This window comes from Lutra lutra, chromosome 1, assembly GCF_902655055.1.
Source record: "Lutra lutra chromosome 1, mLutLut1.2, whole genome shotgun sequence".
Taxonomy (NCBI): Eukaryota; Metazoa; Chordata; class Mammalia; order Carnivora; family Mustelidae; genus Lutra; species Lutra lutra.
In genome coordinates this window covers 152,321,986-152,346,292 of record NC_062278.1, presented here as the reverse complement: position 1 = coordinate 152,346,292, position 24,307 = coordinate 152,321,986, and the positions used below count along the sequence as shown (strand labels likewise).

Here is a 24,307-nt window from a genome sequence, read left to right as displayed (position 1 = left end):
GGAGAAGAAAAGGTGGAAACAACCCAAATGTCCATCAACAGATGGAAAGATAAGCAAAATGTAGTTCATACACACAACTGGAGTATTATTCAGCCTTAAATAGGAAGGAAATTCTGGCACAAGCTACACCATGGATGAACCCCAAAGACATTACATGGAGTGAAATAAGCCAGACATAAAAGGGCAAATATTGTATGCTTCCACCTATACAAGGTGGAAGACAAATTTATAGAGAAAGATATTAGAATGCACATAGTACCATTGAACTGTATTATTAAAATGGGTTAAGATGGTAAATTTTATGTTATATATATAAATAATATTTATATAATATACATATTATGTTTTATATATACACATATATGTTATATATATTATAATATATAATATATATTAATTCAATTAAAAAATGAAGAAGGATGAACAGCATCAGAAATGACTTCTGTTTTCATATATATGGGTCAAAGTCCCTTGGATTTAACTTTTCTTCCCCAAATGGAATCTAACTGGCCCTATAGGTGTCATGTCAGAAACTGTAGAGAATTCATTTCAGGGTAAATCTCTATGTCCCTTCTAATCTGTCACCCAAACCTGCCCTATAGATTTAGCTGGGTCACGCACTACAGCTGTCTATCAAACTGGCACAAAAGTTGTCTTGAATATAAGTCTCTGGAGCATCTGTAGCCTCCAGGGCCAATGGACCCCTCAAGATATCTGTAGCTAGAGGTAAACACAGATTGGCAAGTCAGAATATGACACAGACAAACGGGACCTCCACTCCTTCATTAATTTCAACAATAGCTACTATATACAATGGCTTTCCAAACCAGCAGAATAATATTTACAGTAAAAAGAAAACAAGTCATTTTTCAAAAGTACTTTCAAGTAAACATCAGCTAAAGACATTTGTAAAATATAAAACAATACCGATGGGGCAAAAGGAAATTTTTTCCTTAAGGTAGAATATTGGGAGTTAGAGCTGATGGAAGTCAGAAGATCATCATCTTGCAACAATTGCAACATTAAAAATAATGGCTGTCATTGACTAATCCCAGGGATCAACATTAACATCACCAGTGAAGGGGCAAATAGACATCATGTGCCTCTGGGTGTGAAGGAGTGAGAAAGACATGATTTCCCTTCAGGGGTTTTCCTGAATCTAATTATCAGAAAACATCACACAAACCCAAACTGAATGAGAGCCTACAGACCATCTAGCCTATGTTCTTCAAAAATGTCATGCAAGATGAAGAAAGGCAGCAGGACTATTCCAGATTAAAGACAAGTGTCTAGCAACATATGTGATCCTGAACTGGATCCTCTACCAGAAAAAAAAAAAAAAAAAGCCATAAAAGACATTAAAAGTCATTATTGGGGCAACTGACAAAATTGCAATATGAATAGCCCATCAGTAAAAGAAGTGTATCAATGGTAAATTTCTTGATTTTGATTACTGTGGTGAAAAGAACATCCATTTTGTTAGAAAATATACATTTAATGCCTTAAGGAGTGAGAGGGCACAATGTCTCTAACTTATTCTTCAACAGTTCAGGAAAAAAAAAATGTGGATATGTAGAGAGACAGGCAGAACATGATAAACGTCATCAAGAGGTGACTACTGAGTAACATACCCAGGGATTCTTTTACTGAAATCAGGTGGAAGAAAATCACAACTCTCTTCAATCAACTGTCAGAGAAGCCACCCATCCTGGACCCAGTTTCCATGTGGACTCACCATTCTTCTGAGAATCTTCAACAGAAGCTTCTGCTCTTTTGGGTCCTCCCTGGATGTCAGTAAATTGGCAAAATTCTCTGCATTTTCAGGAGACAGGCTGTCTGGGTTTTCCCCTCCATACAGCTGAACCAGTATGGAAAGACACTTGGATGACACTTCAAAAATTTCAGGATCCTCATTTGGAAGCTGCAAATTAACAAATAGGACTACTTAAGTAAATTTAGGATGGTGCTGGTATTCCTCTAGAAACATGGGAAAATTTGACCCAATGGGGAGAATGTCAGTCGGAGTACAGAGATTGACTAACTCAGGATTTTTTTCAATCTCTTTCAAAATGCATACAATAAGTCAAGGCTAATAGCACAAAATCAGAAGGAAGTCCTTTAGTCCTTTCTTTAATTCACAGTAAAGAACAGCCTGTAACAAGCAAAGGACCAGCATATATTTTATATGCATTCCCAGTATGTGAATATATTTACACAGGCCTGTGTGTCCATTTGTAGGAATGGAAATAGTCTGAGTTTTCAGGAGCATGGCTCATCTGTTCTTGCTTACTATCGACTGTTTAGGAAAAGTCTACTTCCTAGGAGATATAAAGGAACATTCTGAATTGTCCGTGTCCAAATTATTGACTAAACCTGTGGGACAGAGAGCAATGTTTCTGTTATGTATTAAAAGGTATAGTATGAAATAATAATCATACTACAGGGCATCTTAAAATTTAAAAATAAAAAGATTTGTAAGAGGCTGAGATGTAATTCCTGTGCCATTTACTCATTTTACATGCACAATGCAGGGATTTTTTAGTATATGCAAAGTTGTGCAACCATCACCACAATCAATTTTAGAATTTTTTTCATTACCCCAAAAATGAAATCATACAAAATATGACCCTTTGTGACTGGCTTCTTTTACTTAGTATAATGTTTTCAGGATTCATCCCTGCTAGCATATAACAGTATTTCATTTCTTTTTATTGTTAACATTCCGTTGCATGAATAGACCACATCTTATTTATATATTCATCAGATGATGGACATTTGGGTTGTTTTCACTTCCTGGTTATTATGAATAATACTGTTGTGAACATTTGTGGGTAAGTTTTTGTGCAGACGTAGATTTTCATATCTCTTGGATGTACACCTAAAAGTGATTGCTGGGTCATATGATAATTCTACATTTAACGTTTTGAGGAACTGCCAGACTGTTTTTCAAAGTTGCTATTAGCATCAGAAATGTAGGAAGGTTCCAGTTTTTCTACATCCTCACCAACACTTGCTGTTATCTGTATGTTTAATTATAGTCATCCTAGTGGGTATAGAGTGGTAACTCAGTGTGGTTTCCACTGGTATTTCCAGAATTACTAAGAATGGGGAGCAGCTTTTCACCTGCTTATTGGCCATTTGTACATCTTCTTTGGAGAAATGTCCATTCAGATTCTTTGCCTATTTTTAAAATGGGTCATCTGCCACTTTATGATCAAGACTTAGTATTCTTTATATATTTTAAAAAACAAGTCCCTTAGCAGATTTTCAAAAATGTTTTCCTATTCGGTGGTTTGTCTTTCAACTTTCTTGATAGTATCCTTTGAAGGACCTATAATAAGAGATGAGGAAGGACACTGTATCACACTTAAAGGGTCTAAAAGAAGATCTAACAATTTTAAATATCTATGTCTGTAACATGGGAGCAGCCAATTATATAAGCCAATTAATAACAAAATAAAAGAAACACATCGACAATAAGATAATAATAGTAGGGGACCTTAACACCCCCCCCCTCACTGAAATGGACAGATCATCTAAGCCAAAGATCAACAAGGAAATAAAGTCTTTAAATGACACACTGGACCAGATGGACATCGCAGATATATTCAGAACATTCCATCCCAAAGCAACAGAATACACACTCTTCTCCAGCACACATGGAACATTCTCCAGAATAGGTCACATCCCAGGTCACAAATCAGGTCTTAACCGGTACCAAAAGATTGGGATCATTCCCTGAATATTTTCAGACCACAATTCTTTGAAACTAGAACTCAACTGCAAGAGAAAGTTGGAAAGTACTCAAATACATGGAGGCTAAAGAGCATCCTACTAAAGAATGAAAGGGTCAACCAGGAAATTAAAGAAGAATTGAAAAAATTCATGGAAACAAATGAAAATGAAAATATATCTGTTCAAATTCTTTGGGATACAGCAAAGGTGGTCCTGAGAGAAAACTATATAGCAATACAAGCCTTTCTCAAGAAACAAGAAAGGTCTCAAATATACAACCTAATCCTAAAGGAGCTAGAGAAAGAACAGCAAAGAAAGCCTAACCTAGCAGGAGAAGAGAAATCATAAAGATCAGAGCAGAAATCAATGAAATAAAAAACAAAAGAACAGCAGAACAAATCAACAAAAGTAGGAGCTGGTTCTTTGAAAGAATTAGTAAGATTGATAAACCCCAAGACTTACCAAAAACAAAAGACAACAGACCCAAAAAAAGAAAAGCATAAATGAAAGAGGAGAGATCACGGCCAACACCAAAGAAATACAAATAATTGTAAGAACATACTATGAGCAACTATACACCAGCAAATTTGACAATCTGGAAGAAATGGATGCATTCCTAGAGACATATAAACTACCAAAACTGAACCAGGAAGAAATATAAGACCTGAACAGACCCATAACCAGTAAGGAGATTGAAGCAGTCATCAAAAATCTCCCAAAAAAGAAGAGCCCAGGGCCAGATGGCTTCTCAGGGGAATTCTTCCAAGCATTTAAAGAAGAATTAATTTCTATTCTCCTGAAACTGTTCCAAAAAAAATAGAAATGGAAGGGAAACTTCCAAACTCATTTTATGAGGCCAGCACTACCTTGATCCCAAAACTGCACAAATAACCCATCAAAAAAGAGAATTACAGACCAATATCCCTGATGAACATGGATGCAAAAATTCTCACCAAAATGCTAGCCAATAAGATCCAACAGTACATTAAAAGGATTATTCACCACAACCAAGTGGGATTTATTCCAGGCTGCAAGGTTGGTTCAACATCCGCAAATCAATCAATGTGATACAATACATTAATAAAAGAAAGAACAAGAACCATATGATATTCTCAATAGATGCTGAAAAAGCATTTGACGAAGTACAGCATCCTTTCTTGATCAAAACTCTTCAAATTGTGGGGATAGAAGGTACATACCTCAGTATCATCAAAGCCATCTATGAAAAACCACAGTGAATATCATTCTCAATGGGGAAAAACTGAGAGCTTTTCTGCTAAGGTCAGGAGCACAGCAGGGACGTCCACTATCACCACAGGTAATCAACACAGTACTAGAAGTCCTAGCCTTGGCAACCAGACAACAAAAAGAAAAAAAAGGCATCCGAATCGACAAAGTCATCAAACTCTAACTCTTTGCAGATGATATGATACTTTATGTGGAAAACCCAAAAGACTCCACTCCAAATCTGCTAGAACTCATACAGGAGTTCATAAAGTGTCAGTATATAAAATCAATGCCCAGAAATCAGTTGCATTTCTATACACCAACAGCAAGACAGAAGAAAGAGAAATTAAGGAGTCAATCCCATTTACAATTGCACCCAAAACCATAAGATACCTAGGAATAAACCTAACCAAAGAGGCAAAGAATCTGTACTCAGAAAACTATAAAGTACTCAAGAAAGAAATTGAAGAAGACATAAAGAAATGGAAAAATGTTCCATGCTCATGGATTGGAAGAACAAATATTGTGAAAATATATATGCTACCTAGAGCAATATACATGTTTATTGCAATCCCTATCAAAATACCATCAATTTTTTCAAAGAAATGGAACAAATAATCCTAAAATTTATATGGAACCAGGAAAGACCCCAAATAGCTAGAGGAATGTTGAAAAAGAAAACCAAAGTTGGTGGCATTGTAATTCCAGACTTGAAGCTCTATTACAAAGCTGTCATCATCAAGACAGTATGGTATTATTAAAAAAAAAAAAAAGTATGGTATTGGCACAAAAACAGACACATAGATCAATGGAACAGAAGAGAGTGCCCAGAAACAGATCCTCAACTCTATGATCAACTAATCTTTGACAAACCAGGAAAGAATGTCCAATGGAAAAAAGATAGTCTCTTGAACAAATGGTGTTGGGAAAATTAGACAGTCACATGCAGAATGAAACTGGACCATCTCCTTACACCACACACAAAATTAGACTGAAAATGGATGAAAGACCTCAATGTGATAACAGGAATCCATCAGACTCCTTGAGGAGAACACAGGCAGCAACCTCTTCCACCTCAGCCACAGCACTTCTTCCTAGAAACATGGCCAAAGGCAAGGGAAGCAAGGGCAAAAATGAACTACTGGGACTTCATCGAGATCAAAAGCTTTTGCACAGCAAAGGAAACAATTAACAAAACCAAAAGGCAACTGACAGAATGGGAGAAGATATTTGCAAATGACATATCAGATAAAGGGCTAGTATCCAAAATCTATAAAGAACTTATCAAACTCAACACCCAAAGAACAAATAATCCAATCAAGAAATGGGCAAAGGACATGAACAGACACTTCTGCAGAGAATACATCCAGATGGCCAACAGACACATGAAAAAGTGCTCCACATCACTTGGCATCAGGGAAATACAAGTCAAAACCACAAGGAGATACCACCTCACACCAGTCAGAATGGCTAAAATTAACAAGTCAGGAAATGAAAGATGCTGGCGAGGATGCAGAGAAAGGGGAACCCTCCTACATGTTGGTGGGAATGCAAGCTGGTGCAGCCACTCTGGAAAACAGTAAGGAGGTTCCTCAAAATGCTGAAAATAGAGCTACCCTGACCCAGCAATCGCACTACTGGGTATTTACCCTAAAGATATAAATGTAGTGATCCAAAGGGGCACAAGCACCCGAATGTTTATAGCCGCGATGTCCATAATAGCTGAACTATGAAAACAGCCTAGATGGAAATAGCCTAGATGTCCATTAACAGATGAATGGATAAGGAAGATGTGATATATATATATATATATGTGTGTGTGTGTGTATACACATAACTATATACACACACACATACATAAATATACATACACACACAATGGAAGATTATGCAGCCATCAAAAAAAAAAACTGGAATCTTGCCATTTGCAACAACATGGATGGAACTAGAAGGTATTATGCTAAGCAAAATAAGTCAATCAGAAAAAGACAATTATCATATGATCTCTCTGATATGAGGAATTTGAGAGGCCAGTGGGGGGACATGAGGGGAAGGGAGGGAAAAATGAAAAAAGATGGGACCTGGAAGGGAGACAAACCGTAAGAGACACTTCATCTCAGGAAACAAACTGAGGGTTGCCGGGGTGTGGGGAGGGATAGGGTGACTGGGTGATGGACATTGAGGAGGATATGTACTATGGTGAGTGCCATGAATTGTGTAAGACAGATGATTCACAGACCTGTACCCTTGAAACAATTAATACATTATCTATTAATTAAAAATAAATAATATTTTTAAAAAAATAGTCTTTGAAGCACAAAATATTTTATTTTGATGAATCCTAATTCATTTTTTAAATTTTTTGTGATTTTGGTATCCTACCAAAGAAAGCATCACCTACTCCAATGTTCTGAGATTTGTTTCTAAAAATTTTTACATTTTTAGCTCTTACATTTATTTTTCTTCTAAGAATATTACAGTTTTAAATTTTACATTAGGTCTTTGATCCATTTTGAGTTAATTTTGAATATGGTATTAGCAGGGTTCCAACTTCATTCTTTTGCATGTGAATTAATCTTTTATTCTGATATATGTAGGTTCATATGCACTTGTAAGAAACAGTACAGAGAGATCTCATATATATTTTACCCATTTTCCCCAATGGAACCATCTTCCATAACAAAAGTACAATAGCACAACCAGGAAATTAACATTGATATAATCCATTGACCTTATTCCGATTCTACTGCTTTTACATGTATGTTGTGCGTGTATGTGTACATATGTATTTAGTTCCATGCCATTTTATCACGAGTAGATTTGGTGACACCCACTACCTTAAGATAAAGAACAATTCTATCATAAAGATTTTTTTCATAGCAAAAGCCAACTCTCTCCTTCCTCCATTTCTAATCCCTAGCAACCACTTGCCTGTTTGCCATTTTGTCATTTCAAATAAGTTACATAAATGAAAGTGCGTGGTACATATGGTTTTCTTCACTCAACATAATTTCTTTGTGAGTCATCCAAGTTTTTTTGAGTATCAACAGTTCATTTCTTTTTATTACTAAATTGTATCCCATGGTATGGATGTACCACAATTTAACTACTTGCTCCTTAAAGGAAATTTGAATTGTTTCCAATTTGGAGCTATCCCAAATAAAACTACTAAGAGAACATTTGTGTAAGTTTTTATGTGAACATAAAGTTTCATTTCTCATTGACATAAATGTTCAAGAGTACATTACTGGGTTGAATGGGAGGCTCGTGTTTAGTTTTTTTTAAGAAACTAGTGAACTGTTTTCGAGAATGGCTGTACCATTTTATGATTTTATATTCCTAGAAGCAATGTCTAAGAGATCCAGTTTCTCATCCTCTTTATCAGCATTTGGTGTCATTGTGGTTTCAATCTGCATTTTCCTAATGGCAACTGGTAGTGAATATCTTTTTATCTGTTCGTGTCTTTTGACCTTTGCTAACCTTTGCTAACCTAACTGGATTGTTTGTTGCTTTATTTTTGGTATTTCAAAGTTCTTCAAATATTCTAGATATGACTTCTTCTTCAGATATGTGGCTTGCAAACATTTTCTCCTGGTTCGTAGCTTATCTTTTCATCCATTTCATTCTTTGCAGAAAGGAAATTTTAATTTTGATTAGGTCCGATTTGTGGTTTCATTTCACTGGGATTGTGCTTTTGATATCAAGTAAAAAAATTCTTTGTCTAGTCCTCAGTCCTGAAGACTTTCTATTTTTTCCCTAAAAGTTTCAAAATTTACATTTAAATGAATTAATTTTTGTATAAAGTGTGAGGTTTAGGTAGAGGTTCTTCTATTTATTTTTGCCACCAAATGTACAATTGCTACAGCTTCATTCTTAAAAATTGGTTTCTCCACCGAATTATTTTCACACCTTCATTAAAAAAATCAGTTGGGCATGTTTGTGTAAGTCTGAGTTCTCTATTCTGTTGCATTGATCTCAATATCTATTCTCCACCAATAATACACCATCTTGTTACTGCAGCTATATCGTAAGTGTTAACACCAGGTACAGTGTTTCCTCCAAATTCCTTCTTCTTTTTCAAATTATTTTAGCTATACTAATGCCCATTATTTTTCTACATAAATTTTAGAATAAGTTTGTCTACTTATTAAAAATTTTATTGGAATTTTAATAGGAATTGCCTTAAAATTGTCTATGAAACTGTCAAGAACTGACATTTTTAGTCTGTTGAGTCTTCTAATGCAGGGACAGCAACGTCTCTCAATTTAGGTATCTCTTCTTTGATTTCTTTCATCACAATTCTGCAATATCAAGGATATAGATCCTGTAAACATTTTTTATATTTATATCTTAGTTCTTAATCTTCTTTGCAAATTTATAAATGGTGATTTTAATATTTGTTTCCACACTTTCACTGTCAGGAGAGCAATACAACTGATTTTCGTTTGGTGATCTTGGATTCTGCAACCTTGCTAACCTCATGTATTAATGAGAGTGTTTTTGTACATCTCTGAATTTTTTACAAAGACAATTATGTCACAGGCAAACAGGGATAGCTTTAGCTCTTTCTTTCACAGAGTATGTCTTTTATTTCTTTTCTTGCCTTACTGCACTGGCTAGAACTTCTAGTACTACAATGAATAAAAATGAGGGGGGAGCAGACAGACACACTTACTTTGTTCTCTATCATAGGGAAAAAGGATTCAGTCTTTTACTATTAAGTATGATGTTAGCTGTAGGTTTTGCATAGATACTCTTTATCAATTGAAGAATTTCCCCCTCTAATTCTGTGAACTTTTATCATGAGTGCTGGATTTGTGAAATACCTTTTTCTGTAATAATTGATAGGATCATGGGATATTTCTTCTTTCACTTGTTTATATGGTAGAATACATCGATGGATTTTTGGACACTGAACAAGCTTTCAAATGCAATAAATCCTGCTTGTTCATAGTATTAAGTCTTTATACACTGGTGCATCCAATTTGCTAATATTTTGTTGAAAATGTTTGTATCTAAGTTGATAAGAGAGATTGTAGGTTTAGGTTATGTTTTGTTGTTGTAGGTTTTTTGTTGTTGTTGTTGTTGTTTTTAGTTTAATGTCAGGGTAATAGTATCCTCATAAAACTCCCCTTAAGGGGAGCCTGGGTGGCTCAGTGGGTTAAAGCCTCTGCCTTTGGCTCGGGTCATGATCCCAGCGTCCTGGGATCGAGCCCCACATCGGCCTCTCTGCCTACTTGTGATCTCTGTCAAATAAATAAATAAAATCTTAAAAAAAAAAAACCTTAAAATTGTTATTAAACCCTACTGAAATGTTTGATAGAATTCTCCAGTGAAATAATCTAGGCCAGGAGATGGCTTTTCAGGAACTTTTAAATTACAAATTCAATGTCTTTAATGACTATAGGACTATAAGGTGCTTATCTTAACTGAGTTTTGGTACTTTTTAAAGAATATGTTCATTTCTTTTAGTTATAGAATTTATAAGCATAAAATTATTCAGAATATTCCACTATTATCTTTTTAATGATTGTGGATCTATACTGACAATTCCTGTTTCATTCCTTATATTGGAAATTTTGTCTTCTTTTATCTTTGTTAGTTTGCTAGAGATTTTTCAGTTTTGTTGTGTCAGGTTTTTGTTTCATTGATTTTTCTGTATTGTTTTTCTTTTTTCAATTTCACTAATTTCTGGTTTTATCTTTATTATTTCCTACCTTTAGTTTGCTCTGGGTTCATTATGTTGTTCCTTTTCTAGCTTCTGGAGGTGGAAACTTAGATTATTGATTTAAGATTTTCTAATGAAAGCTTTTGTTACTATAAATTTTCCTCAGTAGTATTTTATTATGCACTTTACATATATTTTTTAAAAGATTTATCTATTTTAGGGAGAGAGCAGATGGGGATGGGCAGAAGGAGAGAACCCTAAAGCAGACTCCACCCCGAGCATGGATCCTGACAGGGGGCTCAATCCCAGGACTGGAAGAGATTATGCTGAGTGAAATAAGTCAAGCAGAAAAAGTCAATTATCATATGGTTTCACTTATTTGTGGAGCATAACAAATAACATGGAGGACAAGGGGAGATGGAGAGGAGAGGAGAAGGGAGTTGAGGGAAATTGGAAGGGGAGGTGAACCATGAGAGACTATGGACTCTGAAAAACAACCTGAGGGTTTTGAAGGGGCGGGGGGTGGGAAGTTGGGGGAACCAGGTGGTGGGTATTAGGGAGGACACAGATTGCATGGAGCACTGGGTGTGGTGCAAAAACAATGAATACTGTTATGCTGAAAAGAAATAAAAATTTAAAAAAAAAAGAAATCAAGAGTTGGATGCTTAACCAACTGAGCTGCCCAGGTCCCCCTGCATTCTATGTATTTTGATTTCTTTTTTATTCACTTTTATGCATATAAACAATGTCTCTCGTGACACCCTTTTTGACCCATGAATTATTTAATGGGTGTTTTCTTTTTAAGTGTTGGATATTTTCCTGTAGTCTTTTAATTACTGACTTCTAGTTTGATTTCATTATGCTTAGAAAATCCATTTTGTATTACTTTATTTTATATTTGTTAAGGTTTATTTTATGGCCCAGGATGTGTGGGTAACGGGTAATGGTAACGGGTTCCATGGGTAACGGAAAAATATGTATTCTATAGTAGTTGGGTAGGGTATCCTATAAATGTCATTTATATTCTGTTGATTGTGTTGCTCAATTTTTTTATTCTTGATGATTTTCTTGTAGTTGTTCTATTAATTGCTGGAGAGTGGAGTTTTGAAATCCACTATAGTCATGAATCTACTTATCCATTTAGCACTACCATTTTTTTGCTTCATGTACTTTGTAGTCTTGTTGTTTGTTATACATACACTTACAATGGTTGTCTCCTCAATGGGATTGCCCTTTATTACTATCATGCAATATCCCCATCTCTAGTAATTTTTCCTGCTCAGAGGTCTACTTTATCTGATATTAAGAAAGCCAGTCGTGTTTTTCTAAAATTAGTATTTGCACAGTACATACTTTTTGACCTTTATTTTCAACCTATTAAATGAGTTTTTTTATAGACAACATATTGTTGAATCATGTTTTATTATCCATTCTAGCTATCTTTGTCTTTTAATTGGTGCATTTAAACCATTTACATTTAAGGTAACTATTAAGATGCTAGGGTTTAAGTGTAATATGCAGTTTTATTGTTTATCTTCTATATTTTTCCTCTGTTTCTTGTTATTCTGATTTCCCTCCCATTTTTAAACTTTTCTGGGGGTTACTTGAAGACTCACTTTATGGAAGTGAGAGAGAACTTTAATTCCCAGTAGTAGTTTCCTAGGAGACCATAACAAAGTGGCACAAACAGGTGGCACAAAAAATAGAAATTTGTAGTCTGACAGTTCTGGAAATTAGAAGCCTGAAACCAAAGGGAAAGGCCACATTTCCTCCGAAACCCGTAGCAGATTCCACCCTTGCTTTTTGCCACCTTCTGGCAATCATTGGCATTCCTTCACTTGTAGCTGCATAATTCCAATCTCTGCCTCTGTCATCATATGACATTCCCCCTGTGTGTCTGTCTTCATATGGTTGTCTTCTTATAAGGACACCAGTAAAATTGGATTAGGGGCCCATTGTACTTGACAATGACCTCATCTTAACTAATTACATCTGGAACAATACTATTTCCAAATAAGGTAGAATTCTGAGGTACTGGGAGTTAGGACTTTAATTATGGGGGACACAATTCAACCCGTAACACTTCTTATCAATTTTGTTCCATCTGTACTCAGCTGTTTATTTACCTTATTTTTTCGTTTTTTTGTTTTGTTTTGGTTTGGTTTGGTTTTTTTGCTTCTTGCAGTTATGCTCTCCCAAATGTCTAGCCGTCTTTGGTTTTCTGTTTTATGAGTGAAAGATTGGGCAGATTATTATAGGCAGCTGGTATGGATTTCTTCTGCATTTGTATATATCTGTTTCTTCAGCTGGTTTCCCTTGTCTGTGTTCTTCAGTTTCTCAAATTCCACAATGCTTATTCCTAGGCTCTGACCCCATAGTAGAAATCACATCAAATATACAGGTCCTCCTTTTCAGAGTACAGTTCTTGACTTATTATGCGAGGAAAAAAGTGGAACAAGATGGATAAGGGGAGGGGTCTGATTGGTAGCCTGTTCTAAATGTTAATCTTCAATTAGCCTGGGAAATGCCTTAGGGCCTTTATCAGTTTTTCACCTCACTCTGAGTTTGTAGATCTTCTGCATCTGTTCCTATCTTCTGGTTAGTTTTCTCCTATGTATATTCTGGGTAATAGGTTTCTTAACTATTTCAATTCAGTCCCATCTGCTTTCTATCATCTAGTAATTGCACAAAATTTCTTTTCCATTAACAGCTTCTCTGTTCTCCCCAAATTTTAAGATATATTTAATCCTTTCTCTATTATTATACATTGTGGGTAGTTGGTGAGGTAGGCACAGGTCTTCAGGCTTCTATTTTAACATTTCTTCATTTTTGTGCTGATTTTGTTTCATTGTTCAAATAATTGGAGGCTGTTTATCACAAGCAAGATTTTCAAGGTGGCTTATTTTTGGATAGTTGCAAATCTCATAGTGTTTGTAGGGGTTTTCTAGTGCCCCTCACCAAAAAAAGACTGTGAAGGTATAAAAATCCCCCACTCCCATATTCTCTGGAATAATGGGGAAAAGATATAACCCACTGCCCACAATAATAAATCAGCAGAGAAATACATGCCATAATGGTTTTTAAGACACTAGGCATTAGGTAAAGCAGGACAATGATGGCAAAAGGATGGAAAGCAAGTGAGGTGAGCTCCACTCTTCTAGCAGATTCCTTAAATTAAGGAGACATTATGATTTAAAAGTCTCAGAAGTCCAAAGCAGCTAGAGCTCACAGGACAAGGTATTAGAGAGAACAGAGCAGGGCAATGGGCCCACTCAAAAATAAAGATCACCTGGGGTCGCCTGGGTGGCTCAGTGGATTAAGCCTCTACCTTCAGCTCAGGTCATGATCTCGGGGTCTTGGGATCGAGCCCCGCATCGGGCTCTCTGCTCGGCGGGGAGCCTGCTTCCCCCTCTCTCTCTCTGCCTGCCTCTCTGCCTACTTGTGATCTCTCTCTGTCAAATAAATAAATAAATAAAATTAAAAAAAAATAAAGATCACCTGGATAGTGATTTTTCCAGTAGATGAAATAAATGTATGGGTAAGGGCTTTCCTATAAAGAAAATTTCAGGTCCAAATTGCTTTTGCTGGCTAATCCTACTATACAGTCAAGGAAGAAGTAAAACCAAGTCTACACAAACTCTTCCAGAAAGCTAAAGAAAAAGCAGCAATTCCATACTCATTCTATGTGGTTGGTATTACTCTGATATCAAAACCAGACAAAGACATTTCAAGAAAGAAAACTACAAACCAAAAGCCCATCTGAATATGAGTGAAAACATCATCAACAAAATGTTAATAGACCATATCCAGCAACTTTATAAAAGGATTATAGGGATGCCTGGCTGGCTCAGTTGGTAGAACATGTGACTATTGATCTTGGAGTCCTGAGTTCAAGACCCACATTGGGTGTGGAGTTTACTTAAAAAAAAAAAAAAAAAAGGATTTGGGCATGTCAATTATATTTCAGTAAAACTGTATATATATATATATATATATATATATATACACACACAAAATAGGATAACTGACAATTCAGTAACAAAAAAAAAAAAACCAAAATAATTGCTAAAAAGGCAAAGAAAATAGACATTTCTCCAAAAAATATATAGAAATAAATAATCACAAGAAAAGATGCTCCACATTACTAATCATCAGGGAAATACAAATTAAAACCACCATGAGATATCACTTCACACACACTAGGATGGCTATAATTAAAAACACAGAAAACCAAGAAGGTAAAAGACCTGTACACTAAAAACTATAAGACACTGATGAAAGAAGTTGAGGATGACACAAATGGAAAGATATTTCATGCTCATGAATTAGAAGAATGAATATTGTTTAAATCTCCATACCATACAAAACAGTCTATAGTTTCAATGCAGTCTCTGTCAAAACACCAATAGTACTTTTCACAGAACTAGAATGACTTTAAAATTTGTATGTAATCATATAAGACCTCTAACAGCCAAAGGAGTCTTGAGAAAGAAGAACAAAGAGGGAGGCATCACGCTCTCTGATTTCAAAACTACGTTAATCAAAAGAGTATGGTATTAGTACAGGAACAGACACATAAACCAATGGAAAGGACAGAGAGCCCAGAAATAAACCCATGCTTATATGGTCAATTAATTCATGACAAAGGAGGCAGGAGTACACAATGGGAAAAAGAGTCTAATAAATGGTGTGGGAAACCTGGACAGTCATATGCAAAAGGATGATAGTGGACCACTTTCTTACACCATGCACAAAAATAAACTTAAAATGGATTAAAGACCTAACTGTGGACCTGAAACCATAAAACTCTCAACTAAAAGAAAACTCTTGGACATCGGCCTTAGCAGTATCTTCTTGAATGTGTTTCCCCAGGCAAGGGAAACAAAACAAAACCAGGGGTGCCTGGGTGGCTCAGTGGGTTAAGCCTCTGCCTTTGGCTCAGGTCATGATCTCAGAGTCCTGGGATCCAGCCCCACATCGGGCTCTCTGCTCAGCAGGGAGCCTGCTTCCCCCTCTCTCTCTGCCTGCCTCTCTGCCTACTTGTGATTTCTGTCAAATAAAACAATAAAAAATCTTTAAAAAACAAAAACAAAACAAAACTATTAGGACTACATCAAACTAAAAAGCTCTATACAGCAAATGAAACCATCAACAAAACAAAAAGGCAACCTACTGAATGGGAGAAGGTATGTGGAAATGATGTGTCTGGTAAAGGGTTAATATCTAAAATATATGGAGAACAAATACAACTCAATATTAAAAAAGCCAAACAATTCAATTTAAAAATGGGCAGAGGACCTGAATAGACATATTTTCCAAAGAAGACCCATAGATGGACAACAGACACAGGAAGATACTCAACATCACTCATCATCAGGGAAATGCTAATCAAGACCACAATGAGATATCCCCTCATACCAGTCAGAATGCCTAGTATCAAACAGATAAGAAAGATGTTTTGGTGAGGATATGGAGAAAAGGGAAATCTTGTGCACTATTGGTGGAAATATAAATTAGTACAGCCACTATGGAAAACTTTATTGAAGTTCCTCAAAAATTAAAAATAGAAATATCATACAATCCAGTAATTTTTTCCCCAGAAAAAAATGAAAACATTAATTTGAAAGTATATATGCACCCTCCATGGTCACTGCAGCATTATTTACAATAGCCAACATATGGAAACAACCTAAGTGTCCATCAATGGATGAATAGAGAAAGAAGATAGAAGATATGGTATGTATACACAATGGAATATTATTCAGCCATAGAAATGGATTAAGTCTTGCCATTTGGGACAACATGGATGGACCTAGAGGGTATTATGCTAAGTGAAAGAAGTCAGACAGAGAAAGATAAATATGATACGATTTCAAAAATAAAAAACAAATGAACAAACAACAACAAAACAACAAAAAGGAACAGACAACAAAACAAACAGGCAACCCACAGAGTGGGAGAAGGTATTTGCAAACAACACTACAGACAAAGGGTTGATATCCAAGCTCTATAAAGAACTGCTGAAACTCAACATACACAAAACAGATAATCATGTCAAAAAATGGGCTGAAGACATGAACAGACACTTCACCAAAGAAGACATACAAGTGGCTAATAGACACATGAAAAAATGTTCATTATCATTAGCCATCAGGGAGATTCAAATCAAAATCACATTGAAATACCACCACCTTACACCAGTTAGAATGGCCAAAATTAACAAAAACGGTAAACAAGTGTTGGAGAGCATGTGGAGAAAGGGAGAACCTTCTTACACTGTTGATGGGAACGCAAGTTGGTGCAGCCACTTTGGAAAACAGTGTGGAAATCCTTAAGAAATGAAAAATAGAGCTACCCTATGACCCTGCAATTGCATTACTGGGTATTTACCCAAAGATACAGATGTCATGGAAAGAAGGGCCATCTGTACCCCAATGTTCATAGCAGCAATGGCCACAGTTGCCAAACTGTGGAAAGAACCAAGATGCCCTTCAACGGATGAATGGATAAAGAAGATATGGTCCATATATACAATGGAGTAGTATGCCTCCATCAGAAAGGATGAATACCCAACTTTTTTATCAAAATGGGTGGGACTGGAAAAGATTATGCTGAGTGAAATAAGTCAAGCAGAGAGAGTCAATTATCATATGGTTCCACTTGTGGAACATAAGGAACAACACGGAGGACATTGGGAGATGGAGATGAGAAGTGAGTTGGGGGAAATCGGAGGGGGAGACAAACCATGAGAGACTGTGGACTCTGAGAAACAGAGGGCTTGGGAAGGGGGGGTGGGGTGAGCCTGGTGGTAGGTATTATGGAGGGCATGGATTACATGAAGCAGTGGGGGTGGTGCATAAACAATGAGTTTTGGAACACTGAAAAAAATAAAATTAAATAAAATTAAAAAAAAAAAAAACAAAACAATACCATGTACAATAACCAAAAAAAACTGAAAAACTTAGATGTGACAGAGGGTGAAAAACCTGTACACTGAAAAATACAAAATATTGCTGAGAGGAATTAAAAAGGACCAAGATAAAGGGAGGGATCTACCTTGTTCATAAGTCAGGTGGTTCAATTTTATTAAAATGACATTCTCTCCAAATTAGTCTACAGATTCAATGTAATCCCATTCACTATCCCAGTAATTTTTTGTTTGTTTTTTGTTTGTTTTGTTAGAAACTGACAAGTTGATTGTAAGTTTCATATGGAAATAGAAAGGACATAGGATAGCCAAAACAAATTTGAAAAAGAACAAAAGTTGAGAAACTAACATTAGTGAGTTTCCAGGCTTCTCATAAAGGTGCTTGAACAATATGCCAAAACATAAACTTCAATCTGTACCTTTTACCCTATACAAAAGTTAACTCAAAATGGTTGACAACAAAGGTCAATTCTAGCACTAAGATGGCCCAGAAACACCAGCGAACATCCATACTCAATGAAAGAAACCCAAGTTCTTGGGAATCTCTGAAACTCATTTCATTCTTTAAAAAAAAAAAAAGTGGTTGATAGATCTAAATATAAGATTTAAAGCTATAAAATTTCTAAGAGAAAACTGGGAGAAACCATCTTGTCCTTAGAAATGACTATAAAAGCATAATTTACAAAAAGGAAAAAAGAACAGTAAAATGTACTTCATCTAAATTTAAAAATTCTTAGGGTGCCTGCGTGGCTCAGTGGGTTAAAGCCTCTACCTTCAGCTCAGGTCATGGTCTCAGGGTCCTGGGATCGAGCCCCACATCAGGCTCTCTACTCAGCAGGGAGCCTGCTTCCTCCTCTCTCTCTGCCTGTCTCTCTGCCTACTTGTGATCTCTGTCTGTCAAATAAATAAATAAAATCTTTAAAAAAATTTTAAAAATTCTCTTTGAAAGACACTAATTCATAAAATGCTCAATAAAAGGTAGATATCACCACCACCAACCCTGTCACAAAGTATCCCACCCTTTATTTTTTTATTTTTATTTTTTTAAGATTTTATTTATTTATTTGTCATAGAGAGAGAAGCGAGAATGAGCACAGGCAGACAGAGTGGCAGGCAGAGGCAGAGGGAGAAGCAGGCTCGCTGCCAAGCAAGGAGCCTGATGTGGGACTCGATCCCAGGACGCTGGGATCATGACCTGAGCCGAAGGCAGCTGCTCAACCAACTGAGCCACCCAGGCGTCCCAGTATCCCACCCTTTAAAGGGACCTATGAAGAAGTGTTTTTTCAGACTGAAAGAGTAGAAAATGTTTCCTGACTCCAAGGAACTGTCTCCCTGCCAACCTCTCCCATTTTCTGGGCAACATATATCTCATAAATGGTTATATTTCCATTTCCGTGTGGCAACCCGAATTCTCAAGGCCAAAACCATGACCCAACTTTAGCAATTATGTTGGACTTCATACCTGTATAGAAACTTCACCTTATCTCATCTTCATTATTTTATTTACATTCTATAATTTACTTAGAATTGCCAGACTTAAAAAAAAAAAAAAAAAACCAAAAAACAAAAACAAAAACACAAACACCCAATTAAGTTTGAATTTCAGGTAAACAACATATCTTTTTTTAGTGTAAGTACGTCCACTTGGCATCTTATATTTTACCTGTCAACACTAAATTTACTGCAGATATTCTTACTGGCCAACTCAAATGCTTTATGGAAGAGAATATAAATACACACACACCCACACACACACACATATAACTTAGAACTATCTCAAAGTAAACTTAAACTTGAATTTATTTATTTATTTGTTTGACAGAGAGAGAGAGAGAGAGAGAGAGAGAGAGAGACAGCAAGAGAGGGAACACAAGCAGGGGGAGTGTGAGAGGGAGAAGCAGACTACCCATTGAGTAGGGAGCCCAATGTGGGGCTCAATCCCAGGACCCTGGGATCACAACCCGAGCTGAAGGCAGATGCTTAACTGACTGAGCCACCCAGATGCCATACTTACACTTGAATTCTTAAAGCTATTTTAAATCAATTAAAAAATCACAGTTGTGTGTCCCTTTATTCAATCTATCCAATACAATAATGCACTTGAGGAAAACAGTTCTCATTTTATATTGCATACTAAAAATGGTGCCTGGTGGTCGTCAAAAATGTATGAGAAATATTTATTTTCAGAGAAGAGAACAAATTAACCAAGAAAGAAAAAAAAAGTTCTTATAATGCAATGTTTTCTATTTTTATGCTGTTTAAAAGCACCTTGAGAGCTGACTCCATCTGTATTATTTTAACAAGATTTCATATTAGGCCATCAATCCCTGTTCTTCTTCATTTTAATATATTACTCCTGCCCAAATTCAGCTAAAGAGGCAGGAGAAAATATCATTAAGCTGATAAATGGTGGCAATTCCAGATGACATCATCCAAGGAAACACTATCGCCCACAGTCTTGAGATTGCGCCCTCATCCTTGAGAAATAAGGCTACTCTGTAGTCTCATTAACCCCCAGGCAAATTATATTCCTAAAAGTGAACATTTAAAAGGAAGAAAACCTGCCACTACCATTATTGATTTAGTTGTAAGTCTATATATCACAGACCAGAGAGCTACGGTAAAAAAAAAAAAAAAAAAAGAAATCTGAAAACAATTTTAAAGTCATAGGTAGGTCAAATTGGCCTTGACTCCCAGGGCTCCTGCACTGTTCTGCTCTTGTAACAGAACTTTACATTTTCCTTGTCAATAACAACAAAACGGGGAAACAGAGCTCATTTAAGAACTCACAGCCCATGTGTCTGTTGGCGACAGATGCTGGCGAGGATGCAGAGAAAGGGGAACCCTCCTACACTGTTGGTGGGAATGCAAGCTCGTGCAACCACTCTGGAAAACAGCATGGAGGTTCCTCAAAAAGTTGAAAATAGAACTACCCTATGACCCAGCAATTGCACTACTGGGTATTTACCCTAAAGATACAAACGTAGTGATCCGAAGGGGCACGTGCACCCGAACGTTTATAGCAGCAATGTCTACAATAGCCAAACTATGGAAAGAACCTAGATGTCCATCAACAGATGAATGGATAAAGAAGATGTGGTATATATACACAATGGAATACTATGCAGCCATCAAAAGAAATGAAATCTTGCCATTTGCGACGACGCGGATGGAACTAGAGGGTATCATGCTTAGCGAAATAAGGCAATCGGAGAAAGACAACTATCATATGATCTCCCTGATATGAGGGAGAGGAGATGCAACATGGGGGGTTGAGGGGGTAGGAGAAGAGTAAATGTAACAAGATGGGATTGGGAGGGAGACAAACCATAAGTGACTCTTAATCTCACAAAACAAACTGAGGGTTGATGGGGGGAGGGGGGTTGGGAGAGGGGGTGTGGTTATGGATATTGGGGAGGGTATGTGCTATGGTGAGTGCTGTGAAGTGTGTAAACCTGGCGATTCACAGACCTGTACCCCTGGGGATAAAAATATATGTTTATAAAAAATAAAATTTAAAAAAAAAAAAAAACTGGGAACTCTGGAAGCCAGCTGGGTTCAGGGGATACTCATGCCCTCTCTGTGGACCACTGGGGATGAGAGAGAGGTTGTACTACTTCCAAAATATCTTCTTCCTTTACTTTTTTTTTTAATTGAAGTCTAATACCACCTACAATAAAGATCACTTTTTCTGGTTAAAAAAAAAAAACAACTCACAGCCCATCAATACAGAAGGAGATTCAAACAATTCTACTGAAGCAGCAAAGCTACAGAAACCACAGAGCGATTAAAGTGGATTTCACTGACACTGGATGAGAGAAAGATGTTGGAGATAGCCACTCAAAAAGTAACCAAATGTTCCCTCATGCTTCTACTTGTGTTTCTTCCAATCTGTTTCCCCACGAAAGCCAGAGGGGTTGTTTCAACTTGAATGAGATCATATCACTCTTCTTCTTAGAACCTCCAGCTTCTCCCTGCATTTAGAATACAGTCCCTTAGCAATTCAGGGTCTCTTCTGGTTCCATACAAATTTTTGGATTATTTGTTCCAGCTCTTTGAAGAATACCAGTGGAATTTTGATTGGAATGACATTAAAAGTATAGATTGCTCTAGGCAGTATAGACATTTTAACAACGTTTATTCTTCCGATCCAAGAGCATGGAATGGTCTTCCATCTTTTTGTGTCTTCTTCAATTTCTTTCATGAGTGTTCTGTAGTTCCTCGAGTACAGATCCTTTACCTCTTTGGTTAGGTTTATTCCCAGGTATCTTATGGTTCTTGGTGCTATAGTAAATGGAATCAATTCTCTAATTTCCCTTTCTGTATTTTCACTGTTAGTGTATGAGAAAGCCACTGATTTCTGTACATTGACTTTGTATCCTGCCACGTTACTGAATTGCTGTATGAGTTCTAGTAGTTTGGGGGTGGAGTCTTTTGGGTTTTCCATATAAAGAATCATGCTGAAAAACAAAAATAAGACTGGGGGCATCACATTACCTGATTTCAAGCTTTACTACAAAGCTGTGATCACCAAGATAGCATGGTACGGGCATAAATCCAGACACATAGACCAGTGGGACAGAGTAGAGAGCCCAGATATGGACCCTCAACTCTATGGTCAGTTAATCTTCGACAAAACAGGAAAAAATATACAGTGGAAAAAAGACAATCTCTTCAATAAATGATGCTGGGAAAATGGGCAGCTATATGTAGATGAAACTCGACCATTCTCTTACACCGTACACAAAGATAAACTCAAAATGGATAAAAGACCTCAACGTGAGACAGGAATCCATCAGAATCCTAGAGGAGAACATAGGCAGTAATCTCTTCGATATCAGCCACAGCAACTTCTTTCAAGATATGTCTCCAAAGGCAAAGGAAACAAAAGCCAAAATAAACTTTTGGGACTTCATCAAAATCAAAAACTTCTGCACAGCAAAGGAAACAGTCAACAAAACAAAGAGGCAATTCACGGAATGGGAGAAGATATTTGCAAATGACAGTACAGACAAAAGACTGATATCCAGGATCTATAAAGAACTCCTCAAACTCAACACACACAAAACAGATAATCATATCAAAAAATGGGCAGAAGATATGAACAGACACTTCTCCAATGAAGACATACAAATGGCTATCAGACACATGAAAAAATGTTCATCGTCACTAGCCATCAGGGAGATTCAAATTAAAACCACATTGAGATACCACCTTACACCAGTTAGAATGGCCAAAATTAGCAAGACAGGAAACAACATGTGTTGGAGGGGATGTGGAGAAAGGGGAACCCTCTTCCACTGTTGGTGGGAATGCAAGTTGGTGCAGCCTCTTTGGAGAACACTGTGAAGATTCCTCAAGAAATTAAAAATAGAACTTCACTATGACCCTGCAATTGCACTACTGGGTATTTACCCCAAAGATACAGATGTAGTGAAAAGAAGGGCCATCTCTACCCCAATGTTTATAGCAGCAATGGCCACGGTCGCCAAACTGTGGAAAGAACCAAGATGCCCTTCAATGGACGAATGGATAAGGAAGATGTGGTCCATATACACTATGGAGTATTATGCCTCCATCAGAAAGGATGAATACCCAAGTTTTGTAGCAACATGGATGGGACTGGAAGAGATTATGCTGAGTGAGATAAGTCAAGCAGAGAGAGTCAATTATCATATGGTTTCACTTATTTGTGGAGCATAACAAATAGCATGGAGGACATGGGGAGTTGGGAGAAGGGAGTTGGGGGAAATTGGAAGGGAAGGTGAACAATGAGAGACTATGGACTCTGAAAAACAATCTGAAGGGTTTGAAGAGGTGGGGGGGGTGGGAGGTTGGGGGAACCAGGTGGTGGGTATTAGAGAGGGCACGGATTGCATGGAGCAATGGGTTGGTACAAAAACAATGAATACTGTTATGCTGAAAATAAATTTTTAAAAATGATTAAAAAAAAAAAAAGAATACAGTCCCAATGCCTGATGAGCTCAGGATCCCTGAGATCCTGAGCAATGAAACAGTATGACTGCAGTGAATGTGCCAGAAGCCAGACAATGCAGACAGGACAGCGAGAGGACCCAGAGCCTACAAAACATCAGTTTGGTTCTCATTCCCTGCCAAAACCACCACTGGTAGAGATATTCTTATGGAGCTATTATAGAGAGTAGCACAGGACATTCAGCCATGGAGTTCAGGGATAGGTCATGACTAAAGATACACATTTGGGTGGTAGCCCATCCTTCCACCGTGGGTGTGGAGCTGGAAGCTTTGCTTTAGGGAGTCCTCATCATCAGTTCTACTGCTACTCCTCCTCAGAAAATTCAGGAATGCTTTACTCTGTGGTACCATTGGATTTCTTCTCAGCTTCTCTAGGGGAGGTCCTGGCACCATCTTGGAAGGCATATACTACATTAAGTCTTCTGCTTGTGAAAGTTGGAGAAGAGCAAACAGAGGATCAAATGTGGAGCTGTTTTTACAGCCTTTTCGAAAATCCCCTGATTTTCATCTCTTTCCCTAAGGCCTGATGTGCTGTGGAGTTTCAGTGGGAAGGCCAACGCCTGCCCACCACACTGTTTTGGGGCCAGGCTTCTTCTGCCCTAGTTTAATCCTTCTATAGGCTTCCTTCCATCCTCCAGAAATATGTTGATCTTAATCTGCTACTAACTCCCATTTTCTCTTTTTCTTCATTGCTATAAGTTACTGCTTTTTGAGTTCCTGCACTTTTCCTTGAAAGGCATCTTATGAGAGACAGG

General features: G+C 37.0%; 1 protein-coding gene across 2 annotated transcripts in view; it reads right to left on the bottom strand.

The window, feature by feature from the left end:
- Nucleotides 1–24,307, bottom strand: part of ULK4 (unc-51 like kinase 4) — a 677,717-nt gene that overhangs the window by 149,234 nt on the left and 504,176 nt on the right. For both annotated transcript variants that reach the window (XM_047739616.1, XM_047739608.1), the window contains exon 35: nucleotides 1,736–1,921. In XM_047739616.1, the coding sequence (XP_047595572.1) occupies nucleotides 1,736–1,921 (186 nt within the window). The remainder of the gene's footprint in view (nucleotides 1–1,735; nucleotides 1,922–24,307) is intronic.